Raw genomic sequence first — 13,640 nt, forward strand, 5'->3', positions numbered from 1 at the left:
AACTACTTTGAACTCTCACCATCATCTCCAGTCACTGTTCTCTCAGAGCAGAAGAAGTTCCAGAGGATCAGAGTGAATCTGGACTGGAACAGAGAAAGTTGTCGTTCTCTGATCCTGATACTAACACACATACACACCTTCACACACACTTTCACTGAGAAGATGTTTTCCATACTTTGACACTTTGGATAATCTCCCAGTGAAGATCTTACCAGTGAAGGTCTCTGTGACAGTGGAACAGATCAGTCAGAGATAAAGAGGATGATCAGATTCATAATGTTATTATTTGTTAAAGGGGAAAAGTCAGAGAATTTAATCTCTTTATTTGCACCTGTCCAAATAAAATATATTAGAAAGTTTCCAGTAAGATAAGTGTATGTTATATAACATTGTGAATATAGGGATTTTGACACTATGGAAAAACTCAGTTGATGGAGAAAAAAATAGCAGGAAGAATCAGACATTCATCTACAGAGAAATAAAGGCAGAACGTGAGTGAAGAGATCTTCTTTAGTGAACTTTTATCAAAGCTTCATTTGCGCTGCTCAGACCCTAACTCTATCATCACTGACAACTGTTTCTTACTCAATGATGGTGTGAGGAAAGAGGTCTTTTTAGATCAGTGTGTAATCTTCGTTTTCACGAAAGAGACACAGACTGAAAAACAGATGATCAGATTCACCTTCAGACCAAACTAACAACTTCCTGGTGGCTGAGACTCCAGCTCTGCTCTCTGCTTCTTTCTGTCTTTTGAGGCATTTCCTTTCTTCTTGAAATACTGAATCTCAGAGAAATGACTTTTTCTATAAAATTATTTCAGACCTTGACCAAATATCCAGTGGTTGAGCTGTGTAGCTGTAGCTCTGTTAGCCTGACTCTGCTCCACGTTTCCCTTTAGTGCCTTTATCGTTGTTCAGGAAGATTCTCATCTTTCATGTGAAAACTCTGGTCCTTACATTTGTTTTTTTTTCACTCTGTCCTGTCGTGTTGCCTTTTGCACTTTGTAGCTGCATAAATGTTTCCCTGTGAGGAGGGAAAATGGAAATAAGTGACTAAAAATTCAAGATTTATACTGTAACTTCAAACCCAGATGATCATTTCCCACACTGTTGCTCGTTTATAACTGCCTTCACTCAAATTAGCAACAAGTGAGTCACTGTACGTTATTTTATGTTAAAGTTAATTGAATTCAAAGTATTTCATTTTAACCTTTGGACACATTTGGATTCACTGACTGTCCCAAACAAAATATATCCCCCGATTATTTATCTGTTTGGTTTGAGAAGGAAAATGTTCGTGTTTTAAAGGGTTTAAATCCAAAATGGCACAAATCAACCGGAGAAACATAAGTTGATTAATTAAAACATTTGTGTTTGAGTTTGAGAGACTTTCACTCTCAATGATCACTTTGTGTCAGACCTTTCATTTTGGGATTAAACTGCTCATGTCTGTTGTTCAGCCGTGTCCTGATCTGACTGATGTGAACAGTAGAGGACCTTTTATGCAGTTTCACGGTATTTTGTTTTTATATATCTGCAGATTTTATTCTTGGATTTGATCTGATTCAGAATGAGGTTCTGTTTCTGTCTGATTGTTTGTGTGAAATTAACTGCAATAAAAATGATGATAAAATAATGAGCCTGCTGCTCTTGGTTTATCTTTAAGCTGAGTTGGACACTGTGCCAGCATCACCTCACTGCTTAGCACTGTTCCTGACCTGACTGCAGAAGTTTACTGGGACGTGATTAATAGAATTAGTTTCACCTGTGCTTTTTCTGCCATGACAAGACAACTGTCAGCTGTGAAGAAGGTCAGTTAGAGTCAGGAAAGTATTTAACTCTCGATAGCAGAGGGTGCTGTATGTTTTAACCTGTTCATCCTGCTGTGCAGTCAGCATTTCCAGCAATGAATGAATGAACTTTGGAATGAAATTCAACATGTTACATGAGAAGCAACAGCATTTAGTAGAAGAGCTCTGACAAAGCTCCTCCCCTCACATGACTCGCCTCAGACCAGGAAACAGTTTGTTCCTCGTCACTAAAGAGAGACACACAGAGAAAAACATTCGATCAGATTCACCTTCAGACCAAACTAACAGCTACAGGAGAGAAAAGAGGAAAACTACAACACTGCTGCTTCAACCTGCTGACTCTCCACACACTGAAGGTGAGTTTGACTAAAACCACCACTCAAAGTGAAAGTGAATCTCAGTGAAGTTAGTAGAGGAGGGAGGGGAGCCATGACTGACTGTTCTTTCTGTCTGCTGTGTTTTTCAGCTTCACTCAGACTAAATGGCTTCCAGATCAGAGGAGGATCTCTGCTGTCCGGTCTGTCAGGAGGTCTTTAGAGATCCTGTTGTTCTGTCATGTAGCCACAGCTTCTGTAAAGACTGTCTGAAGAGATGGTGGAGAGAGAAACAAACACCAGACTGTCCAGTTTGTAAGAGAAGATCTTCAAGAGAAGATCCACCTGTTAGTCTGGTGTTAAAGAAGCTGTGTGAGTCCTTCTTACAGGAGAGAGATCAGAGATCTTCAGAGGCTCTCTGCAGTCTGCACTCTGAGAAACTCAAACTCTTCTGTCTGGACCATCAGCAGCCAGTGTGTGTCGTCTGTCTACATTCAGTAACACACAAAAACACAGCTTCAGACCCATCGATGAAGCTGCAGAACAACACAAGAAGGAACTTCAGGAAACTCTGGAGCCCTTAAAGAAGAAGTTAAAGAGTTTAGAAAAAGTTAAAGTGAAGTTTGATCAAACAGCAGAACACATTAAGGTCCAGGCCCGACACACAGAGAGGCAGATTAAGGAGCAGTTTAAGAAGCTTCACCAGTTTCTAGAAGAGGAAGAGGAGGCCAGGATGGCTGCACTGAGGGAGGAAGAGGAGCAGAAGAGTCAGATGATGAAGGAGAAGATGGAGGCTCTGAGCAGAGAGATAGCAGCTCTTTCACACACAGTCAGAGCCACCAGAGGACGAGCTGAGAGCTGAAGACGTCTCATTCCTCAACAACTACAAGGCTGCAGTGGAAAGAGTCCAGCAGCGCCCCCTGCTGGAGGATCACCAGCTGCTCTCAGGAGCTCTGATAGACCAGGCCAAACACCTGGGCAACCTGACCTTCAACATCTGGAACAAGATGAAGGACATGGTCTCCTACAGTCCTGTGGTTCTGGACCCAAATACTGCTGGTCCAAGACTGATCCTGTCTGAAGATCTGACCAGAGTGAGACGAGGAGAGGAACAGCAGCTTCCTGACAATCCAGAGAGATGTGATATTTACTGCATTGTCCTGGGCTCTGAGGGTTTTAACTCTGGGACTCACAGCTGGGATGTCGAGGTTGGAGACAATACAGTCTGGGAAGTGGGTGTGTTAGCAGAGTCTGTCCAGAGGAAGGGAGACATATGGTCTAGATTATGGGGAATAGGGTTCTATGGAGGTAAATACTCAGCAGTGTCACCATCAGCTTCAATAACTGTTCTCTCAGAGCAGAAGAATCTCCAGAGGATCAGAGTGAATCTGGACTGGAACAGAGGAAAGTTGTCGTTCTCTGATCCTGATACTAACACACACATACACACCTTCACACACACTTTCACTGAGAAACTGTTTCCATTCATTTACACTCGGGATGAAGATGAACTCCCAGTGAAGATGTTACCAGTGAAGGTCTCTGTGACAGTGGAACAGATCAGTCAGAGATAAAGAGGATGATCATATTTATAATGTTGTTTGTTTGTTAAAGGGGAAAAATCAGTGAATTTAATCTCTTTATTTGCACCTGTCCAAATAAAATACATTAGAAAGTTTCCAGTAAGATAAGTGTATGTTATATAACATTGTGAATATAGGGATTTTTGACACTGTGGAAAAACTCAGTTGATGGAGAAAAAAATAGCAGGAAGAATCAGACATTCATCTACAGAGAAATAAAGGCAGAACGTGAGTGAAGAGATCTTCTTTAGTGAACTTTTATCAAAGCTTCATTTGCGCTAAATGTTGTTTATTTATAAATGTTGTTTATTTCTTTAAGGGAAAAATCTGTGAATTTAACATGTTAAACTGTACCTGTCCTTCTGCTGTCTCAGTATTTCTGTTTATGTGTCTTTTAGTTCTCATTGTTTTTTTATTTTCCTTTTTTTCCAATGTAGTTTAACAGTTTGTTTTTTCTTTCTATTATCAACCTTTATATATGTGTAAAAAGGTTTTATTAATTTTCTGATCTTTACATTTTGTTTGTTTAGTATTATTTCTTATCATTGTTTTTTTTTTTTTTTAATTATTGATTTTGTGTGGAGCTGTGAAGATCAGCAAACTGATGGGGATCCAAATAAAAGAACCCATTTATCAATAAATGCTCAGATTCATCAAACTTTATTTTAAATTCTAGTCCAGATTATAAAGTTTCCAGTAGCATAAGTGTATGTTATGTGGCGTGGTGATAGATAGATAGATAGATAGATAGATAGATAGATGACTTTATTCATCCCCGAAGGGAAATTTGGTTGTTACAGCAGTCCGTATGTGAATGCAATATAAATACAACAGTAAAAAATAGAATATTAACAAAGGTATAATATGCATGATAAATACTTGGCTAGACAGATATATACACCATAAATATATGCTATGAATATGTAAATAGAAAAGTGCAAAGGGATGCATGACAGTGCAGAGGGTGACATGTAGATTTAGTCCAGTTGTGTAATCGTGGCTCTGACAGAGGTAGATGAGTTGTAATGTCTTATTGCAGTAGGTAGGAACGATTTCCTGTATCATTCCTTAGAGCAGCGGGGTTGAATGAGTCTGTGGCTGAAGCTGCTCTTCAGCTTGTCCAGCGTGTAGTGGAGGGGGTGAGAGGGATTATCCATGATTGCCAGCAGCTTTGCCAGCATCCTCTCCTCCACCACCTCCTCCAGGGTGACAAGTTTTGAGCCAACCACAGACCCTGCCTTTTTAATCAGTTTGTTCAGTCTGTTGGCGTCCTTTGCCTTGATGCCTGCACCCCAGGACACTGCAGCAAAGAGGATGGTGCTCGCCACAACAGACTGGTAGAACATCTGCAACATCTTGTTGCAGACATGAAAGGACCTGAGCCTCCTCAAGAAGTAAAGCCGGCTCAGACCCTTCTTGTAGATGGCCTCTGTGTTGATGGACCAGTCCAGTTTGTTGTCTAGTGTTACCCCCAGGTACTTGTAAGACTCCACTAGATCCACATCCATCCCACTGATGCTGACAGGAGAGGGCAGGGGAAGTCCACCATCTCCTTCGTCTTCGCCACGTTCAGTTGCAGGTGGTTCTCCCCACACACTTCACAAAGTGGTCCATCAGGTCCCTGTACTCAGCCTCCCCCTCCCTCCACACACCCCACAATGGCCGTGTCATCAGAGAATTTCTGCAGGTGACACGACTCAGAGCAGTACTTAAAGTCTGAAGTGTATGTGGTGAAGAGGAAGGGAGACAGCACAGTTCCCTGGGGGGCCCCGATGTTACTGATCAGATGGTCCGACACAGTTCTGTAACCTCACAAACTGCGGTCTGCCCGTCAGATAGTCCTCAACCCAAGTGATAAGGGAGCACTCACCCACATGTCCTCCAGTTTGACCTTCAGCAGTCTGGGCTGGATGGTGTTAAAAGTGCTGGAGAAGTCGAAGAACATGATGCGGACTGAGGTGTTGGGTCTGTCCAGGAAGGAGTAAGCCTTCTGCAGCAGGTAGATGATTGCATCATCAGCCCCAACATGGGGCTGATATGCGAACTGCAGAGGGTCTTGCGAAGGGCACACCAGCGGTCTGAGGTGTGCCAGGACCAGTCTCTCCATGACCTTCATGATGTGAGAGGTCAGTGCCACTGGCCTGTAGTCCTCCAGTGCAGCAGGACGTCCTTTTTTGGGCACTGGGACAGGCAGGATGTTTTCCAGAGCACTGGCACTCTCTGAAGGTGTAGGCTCAGGTTAAAGAGGTGCTGGAGAACTCCACATAGCTGGCTGGAACATGCCTTCAACACGCGAGGGCTGATGCGGTCCGGTCCAGCAGCTTTCCTCTGTTTGAGCCTCTCCAGCTCTCTCCTCACCTGGCTAGATGTGATGTGGAGTACAGACTGGGGGGTGGGGGTTATGGAAGGATCCGAGATGGGTGTCAGCAGTGGGATGGGGGTGGAGGGGCTGGAGTTGAACCTATTGAAAAACATGTTCAACTCGTTTGGCACGTTGTTCATCCCCTCTGCTGCACTCCCACCTCTCCTCTGGAAGCCGGTGATCTCTCTCATCCCACTCCAGACGTCCCTGGTGTTGTTCTCCTCCAGTTTGTGCTCCTGTTTTCTTCTGTAGTTGTCCCTGCTCTCCCTGATGCTGCGTTTTAGCTCCCTTTGTACCCGCTTGAGTTCTGCTCGGTCCCCTGATCTAAAGGCCCTCTTCTTCTCATTGAGAAGGATCTTCAGGTCACTGGTTACCCACGGTTTGTTGTTTGGGTAGCAGCGGACCTCTTTAGTGGGGATGGTGTTGTCAATGCAGAACCCTATGTACTCAGAGACACAGTCAGTCAAGCCATCAATGTCTGCACCATGTGGTTCATGCTCTGTATAGAGCATCCCAGTCTGTGGCCTCCAGCGCTCCACACAGTGTTTCCATGGCCTCAGGAGACCACTTCCTCACTGTCCTCACTGTGACTGGCTGCTGCTGAACCACAGGCTTGTATAATGGTGAGAGCAGGACTAGGTTGCGATCTGACCTGCCCAGTGGTGGCAGGGAAGTGGAGCTGTATGCATCCTTAACATTTGCGTACAGCAGTTGAATGTAGGAATTTTGACACTGTGGAAAAGCAGAGGTGAAGGAGAAAAACATATAAAGAGGAAATATCAGACATTCACCCAGAGGAATAAAGACCAAACATGAGTGAAGAGATCTTCTTTAAGGAACGTTTACCAAAGTAATCCTGCAGTACCAAGTTTGACCACTAGGCCAAAATCACCTCACAGCTCACCATTGTTCTTGGAGGACCTGGCTGCAGACAAGGTGATGAACCTCAACCACCAGGATACTCACCTGTCCTCTGGAAGTCATGTGACCCTAACAGAGTACAAGTTTCTAAGGTAATTTTTGCACAAAGGTTTGTGATACTGTGCAATAATCTTCACAAATGGACACCATGTATATATGATTTTTGAAGCCTAAGTGAAACTGCTAAAAGTAAAAAGCTAATGTTGGGCTATAAACAACTACACCATGGTCACATGATGTCAACATCTCCACCACTCAGCTTCTAACTTACAATTTGGTGTACCATACTGACGTCTCCTACAAAAGTGAGCTGGAAAAGTCTGAGAATAGATTTCAAGTGCACAGGTGTAAATACAACAAGGCTGTGAAGGCAGATTAGTGAGTTGATGACTTTCTGTGTTCGGCTTGATGATATTTAATGTCACCAACAACCTTTGTAGTCTCATGTAGCCAGTAGTTAGCAACGTCCTTTTTTAAGGCATGTAAAAACTTTACAAATCACAAGTGGGGTATTAACTGAAGTATTTTGTGTTGCAGAATAAAATATGAAAATGTCTTGAGCTTGTGTTAAGACCTTATTTCAGGCATCTAACCAAATTCCATTCAAAAACCCATTGACTTCAGGACAAAGGAACAGGAAGTGAAAAAATGCTGCCTGATCACTGTTTTACGGGGACACATTCTGGCTCTATGGTTTATGGGGACATTTGACGGAACTGAGCCATTGTTGACAAAATGAGTTTCACCTGTGTGTTTCCTGCCATGACTGATCAAATGTCAGCTGTGAAAAAGGTCTGTTAGAGTCAGAGAAGACGAAGAAGAGCAGAAGGTTTAAGTGGTTGACTCTCAATGACAGAAACTTCTTCACGTATGAACATAAAAAGAGCTGCTGCATCGTCCTGCAGCACACTATCAGTCAGCATTTCAAGCAATGAATCAAAAGTGAAGTTTGATCATTTTAAGGGAGAGGCCAGTATCAAATGTATGGAGAGTGTTTGTGTGAACTAACATAAACTACATGTAAAAGCTGTTACCTAAAAGTGAAAGGAAACCTACATTCAAATGACATTCAGTTTCAGTGGGAACATCAAAACTTTGGAATGAAACTCAACCTGGGTTACAGGTAAAGCAACATCATTGTTGCAAAGCTCCTCCCCTCATCTGACACACCTGAAACAAACCAGGAAACAGTTTGTTCCTCGTTTCACTAAAGAGACACAGACTCAAAAACATTTGATCAGATTCACCTTCAGACCAAACTAACAGCTTCCTCTGAGTGAGTCCAGCTACAGGAGAGAAAAGAGGAAAACTACAACACTGCTGCTTCAACCTGCTGACTCTCCACACACTGAAGGTGAGTTTGACTAAAACCACCACTCAAAGTGAAAGTGAATCTCAGTGAAGTTAGTAGAGGAGGGAGGGGAGCCATGACTGACTGTACTTTCTGTCTGCTGTGTTTTCAGCTTCACTCAGACTAAATGGCTTCCAGATCAGAGGAGGATCTCTGCTGTCCGGTCTGTCAGGAGGTCTTTAGAGATCCTGTTGTTCTGTCATGTAGCCACAGCTTCTGTAAAGACTGTCTGAGGAGATGGTGGAGAGAGAAACAAACACAAGACTGTCCAGTTTGTAAGAGAAGATTTCAAGAGAAGATCCACCTGTTAGTCTGGTGTTAAAGAAGCTGTGTGAGTCCTTCTTACAGGAGAGAGATCAGAGATCTTCAGAGGCTCTCTGCAGTCTGCACTCTGAGAAACTCAGACTCTTCTGTCTGGACCATCAGCAGCCAGTGTGTGTCATCTGTCTACATTCAGTAACACACAAAAACCACTTCAGTCCCATCGATGAAGCTGCAGAACAACACAAGAAGGAACTTCAGGAAACTCTGGAGCCCTTAAAGAAGAAGTTAGAGAGTTTAGAAAAAGTTAAAGTGAAGTTTGATCAAACAGCAGAACACATTAAGGTCCAGGCCCGACACACAGAGAGGCAGATTAAGGAGCAGTTTAAGAAGCTTCACCAGTTTCTAGAAGAGGAAGAGGAGGCCAGGATGGCTGCACTGAGGGAGGAAGAGGAGCAGAAGAGTCAGATGATGAAGGAGAAGATGGAGGCTCTGAGCAGAGAGATAGCAGCTCTTTCACACACAGTCAGAGCCACAGAGGACGAGCTGAGAGCTGAAGACGTCTCATTCCTCAACAACTACAAGGCTGCAGTGGAAAGAGTCCAGCAGCGCCCCCTGCTGGAGGATCACCAGCTGCTCTCAGGAGCTCTGATAGACCAGGCCAAACACCTGGGCAACCTGACCTTCAACATCTGGAACAAGATGAAGGACATGGTCTCCTACAGTCCTGTGGTTCTGGACCCAAACACTGCTCATCCAGGACTCATCCTGTCTGAAGATCTGACCAGTGTGAGTGAAGGAGAGGAACAGCAGCTTCCTGACAATCCAGAGAGATTTGATTATTGCTGGTCTGTCCTGGGCTCTGAGGGTTTTAACTCAGGGACTCACAGCTGGGACGTCGAGGTTGGAGACAGTACAGTCTGGGGACTGGGTGTGTTAGCAGAGTCTGTCCAGAGGAAGGGAGACATTCAGTCTGGATTATGGGGAATATGGCTGTATAAAGGTAACTACTTTGAACTCTCACCATCATCTCCAGTCACTGTTCTCTCAGAGCAGAAGAAGCTCCAGAGGATCAGAGTGAATCTGGACTGGAACAGAGGAAAGTTGTCGTTCTCTGATCCTGATACTAACACACATACACACCTTCACACACACTTTCACTGAGAAGATGTTTCCATACATTGACACTGTGGATAATCTCCCAGTGAAGATCTCCACTGAAGGTCTCTGTGACAGTGCAGTCAGAGATAAAGAGGATGATCAGATTTATAATGTTATTATTTGTTAAAGGGGAAAAGTCAGAGAATTTAATCTCTTTATTTGCACCTGTCCAAATAAAATACATTAGAAAGTTTCCAGTAAGATAAGTGTATGTTATATAACATTGTGAATATAGGGATTTTGACACTGTGGAAAAACTCAGTTGATGGAGAAAAAAATAGCAGGAAGAATCAGACATTCATCTACAGAGAAATAAAGGCAGAACGTGAGTGAAGAGATCTTCTTTAGTGAACTTTTATCAAAGCTTCATTTGCGCTGCTCAGACCCTAACCCTATCATCACTGACAACTGTTTCTTACTCAATGATGGTGTGAGGAAAGAGGTCTTTTTAGATCAGTGTGTAATCTTCGTTTTCACAAAGAGACACAGACTGAAAAACAGATGATCAGATTCACCTTCAGACCAAACTAACAGCTTCCTCTGGTGGCTGAGACTCCAGCTCTGCTCTCTGCTTCTTTCTGTCTTTTGAGGCATTTCCTTTCTTCTTGAAATACTGAATCTCAGAGAAATGACTTTTTCTATAAAATTATTTCAGACCTTGAAAATATCCAGTGGTTGAGCTGTGTAGCTGTAGCTCTGTTAGCCTGACTCTGCTCCACGTTTCCCTTTAGTGCCTTTATCGTTGTTCAGGAAGATTCTCATCTTTCATGTGAAAACTCTGGTCCTTACATTTGTTTTTTTCACTCTGTCCTGTCGTGTTGCCTTTTGCACTTTGTAGCTGCATAAATGTTTCCCTGTGAGGAGGGAAAATGGAAATAAATGACTAAAAATTCAAGATTTATACTGTAACTTCAAACCAGATGATCATTTCCCACACTGTTGCTCGTTTATAACTGCCTTCACTCAAATTAGCAACAAGTGAGTCACTGTACGTTATTTTATGTTAAAGTTAATTGAATCAAAGTATTTCATTTTAACCTTTGGACACATTTGGATTCACTGACTGTCCCAAACAAAATATATCCCCGATTATTTATCTGTTTGGTTTGAGAAGGAAAATGTTCGTGTTTTAAAGGGTTTAAATCCAAAATGGCAAATCAACCGGAGAAACATAAGTTGATTAATTAAAACATTTGTGTTTGAGTTTGAGAGACTTTCACTCTCAATGATCACTTTGTGTCAGACCTTTCATTTTGGGATTAAACTGCTCATGTCTGTTGTTCAGCCGTGTCCTGATCTGACTGATGTGAACAGTAGAGGACCTTTTATGCAGTTTCACGTATTTTGTTTTTATATATCTGCAGATTTTATTCTTGGATTTGATCTGATTCAGAATGAGGTTCTGTTTCTGTCTGATTGTTTGTGTGAAATTAACTGCAATAAAAATGATGATAAATAATGAGCCTGCTGCTCTTGGTTTATCTTTAAGCTGAGTTGGACACTGTGCCAGCATCACCTCACTGCTTAGCACTGTTCCTGACCTGACTGCAGAAGTTTACTGGGACGTGATTAATAGAATTAGTTTCACCTGTGCTTTTTCTGCCATGACAAGACAACTGTCAGCTGTGAAGAAGGTCAGTTAGAGTCAGGAAAGATGAAAAAGACCAGAAGGTTTAAGTATTTAACTCTCGATAGCAGAGGGTGCTGTATGTTTTAACCTGTTCATCCTGCTGTGCAGTCAGCATTTCCAGAAATGAATGAATGAACTTTGGAAATGAAATTCAACATGTTACATGAGAAGCAAGCATTTAGTAGAAGAGCTCTGACAAAGCTCCTCCCCTCACATGACTCCCTCAAACCAGGAAACAGTTTGTTCCTCGTCACTAAAGAGACACAGACTGAAAAACATTCGATCAGATTCACCTTCAGACCAAACTAACAGCTTCCTCTGAGTGAGTCCAGCTACAGGAGAGAAAAGAGGAAAACTACAACACTGCTGCTTCAACCTGCTGACTCTCCACACACTGAAGGTGAGTTTGACTAAAACCACCACTCAAAGTGAAAGTGAATCTCAGTGAAGTTAGTAGAGGAGGGAGGGGAGCCATGACTGACTGTACTTCCTGTCTGCTGTGTTTTCAGCTTCACTCAGACTAAATGGCTTCCAGATCAGAGGAGGATCTCTGCTGTCCGGTCTGTCAGGAGGTCTTTAGAGATCCTGTTGTTCTGTCATGTAGCCACAGCTTCTGTAAAGACTGTCTGAAGAGATGGTGGAGAGAGAAACAAACACCAGACTGTCCAGTTTGTAAGAGAAGATCTTCAAGGTCAGATCCACCTGTAACCTGGTGTTAAAGAAGCTGTGTGAGTCCTCTTACAGGAGAGAGATCAGAGATCTTTCAGAGGCTCTCTGCAGTCTGCACTCTGAGAAACTCAAACTCTTCTGTCTGGACCATCAGCAGCCAGTGTGTCTCGTCTGTCTACATTCAGTAACACACAAAAACCACAGCTTCAGTCCCATCGATGAAGCTGCACAACAACACAAGAAGGAACTTCAGGAAACTCTGGAGCCCTTAAAGGAGAAGTTAAAGAGTTTAGAAAAAGTTAAAGTGAAGTTTGATCAAACAGCAGAACACATTAAGGTCCAGGCCCGACACACAGAGAGGCAGATTAAGGAGCAGTTTAAGAAGCTTCACCAGTTTCTAGAAGAGGAAGAGGAGGCCAGGATGCTGCACTGAGGGAGGAAGAGGAGCAGAAGAGTCAGATGATGAAGGAGAAGATGGAGCTCTGAGCAGAGAGATAGCAGCTCTTTCACACACAGTCAGAGCCACAGAGGACGAGCTGAGAGCTGAAGACGTCTCATTCCTCAACAACTACAGGCTGCAGTGGAAAGAGTCCAGCAGCGCCCCCTGCTGGAGGATCACCAGCTGCTCTCAGGAGCTCTGATAGACCAGGCCAAACACCTGGGCAACCTGACCTTCAACATCTGGAACAAGATGAAGGACATGTCTACAGTCCTGTGGTCAAACACTGCTCATCCAAGACTCATCCTGTCTGAAGATCTGACCAGAGTGAGACTAGGAGAGAAACAGCAGCTTCCTGACAATCCAGAGAGATTTGATTGCTGGTCTTCCTGGGCTCTGAGGGTTTTGGGACTCACAGCTGGAGTTGGAGACAATACAGACTGGTGGGTGTGTTAGCAGAGTCTGTCCAGAGGAAGGGAGACATTGGTCTGGATTATGGGGAATGGTTCTGGAGGTAAATACACTGTCACACAGCTCCAGTCACTGTTCTCTCAGTGCAGAAGAATCTCCAGAGGATCAGAGTGAATCTGGACTGGAACAGAGGAAAGTTGTCGTTCTCTGATCCTGATACTAACACACACATACACACCTTCACACACACTTTCACTGAGAAGATGTTTCCATACTTTGACACTGTGGATAATCTCCCAGTGAAGATTACCACTGAAGGTCTCTGTGACAGTGGAACAGATCAGTCAGAGATAAAGAGGATGATCAGATTTATAATGTTATTATTTGTTAAAGGGAAAAGTCAGAATTTAATCTCTTTATTTGCACCTGTCCAAAAAAATACATTAGAAAGTTTCCAGTAAGATAAGTGTATGTTATATAACATTGTGAATATAGGGATTTTGACACTGTGGAAAAACTCAGTTGATGGAGAAAAAAATAGCAGAAAGTATCAGACATTCATCTACAGAGAAATAAAGGCAGAAGGTGAGTGAAGAGATCTTCTTTAGTGAACTTTTATCAAAGCTTCATTTGCGCTAAATGTTGTTTATTTATGTTGTTTATTTCTTAAGGGAAAAATCTGTGAATTTAACATGTTAAACTGTACCTGTCCTTCTGCTGTCTCAGTA

General features: G+C 43.0%; 1 protein-coding gene across 1 annotated transcript; it reads left to right on the forward strand.

Moving 5' to 3' along the window:
- Positions 1 to 2,056: 2,056 nt before the first annotated feature.
- Positions 2,057 to 13,438, forward strand: LOC108892789 (uncharacterized). Its single transcript, XM_051068130.1, is given in 9 exon segments — positions 2,057 to 2,166; positions 2,277 to 2,631; positions 2,634 to 2,965; positions 2,967 to 3,695; positions 5,543 to 5,672; positions 8,640 to 9,730; positions 11,049 to 11,076; positions 13,036 to 13,255; positions 13,408 to 13,438. Coding segments are annotated over 8 exon segments (2,901 nt in total). The 5' UTR covers positions 2,057 to 2,166; positions 2,277 to 2,291.
- Positions 13,439 to 13,640: the final 202 nt, after the last annotated feature.

This window comes from Lates calcarifer, unplaced genomic scaffold, assembly GCF_001640805.2.
Source record: "Lates calcarifer isolate ASB-BC8 unplaced genomic scaffold, TLL_Latcal_v3 _unitig_2443_quiver_3807, whole genome shotgun sequence".
NCBI lineage: Eukaryota > Metazoa > Chordata > Actinopteri > Centropomidae > Lates > Lates calcarifer.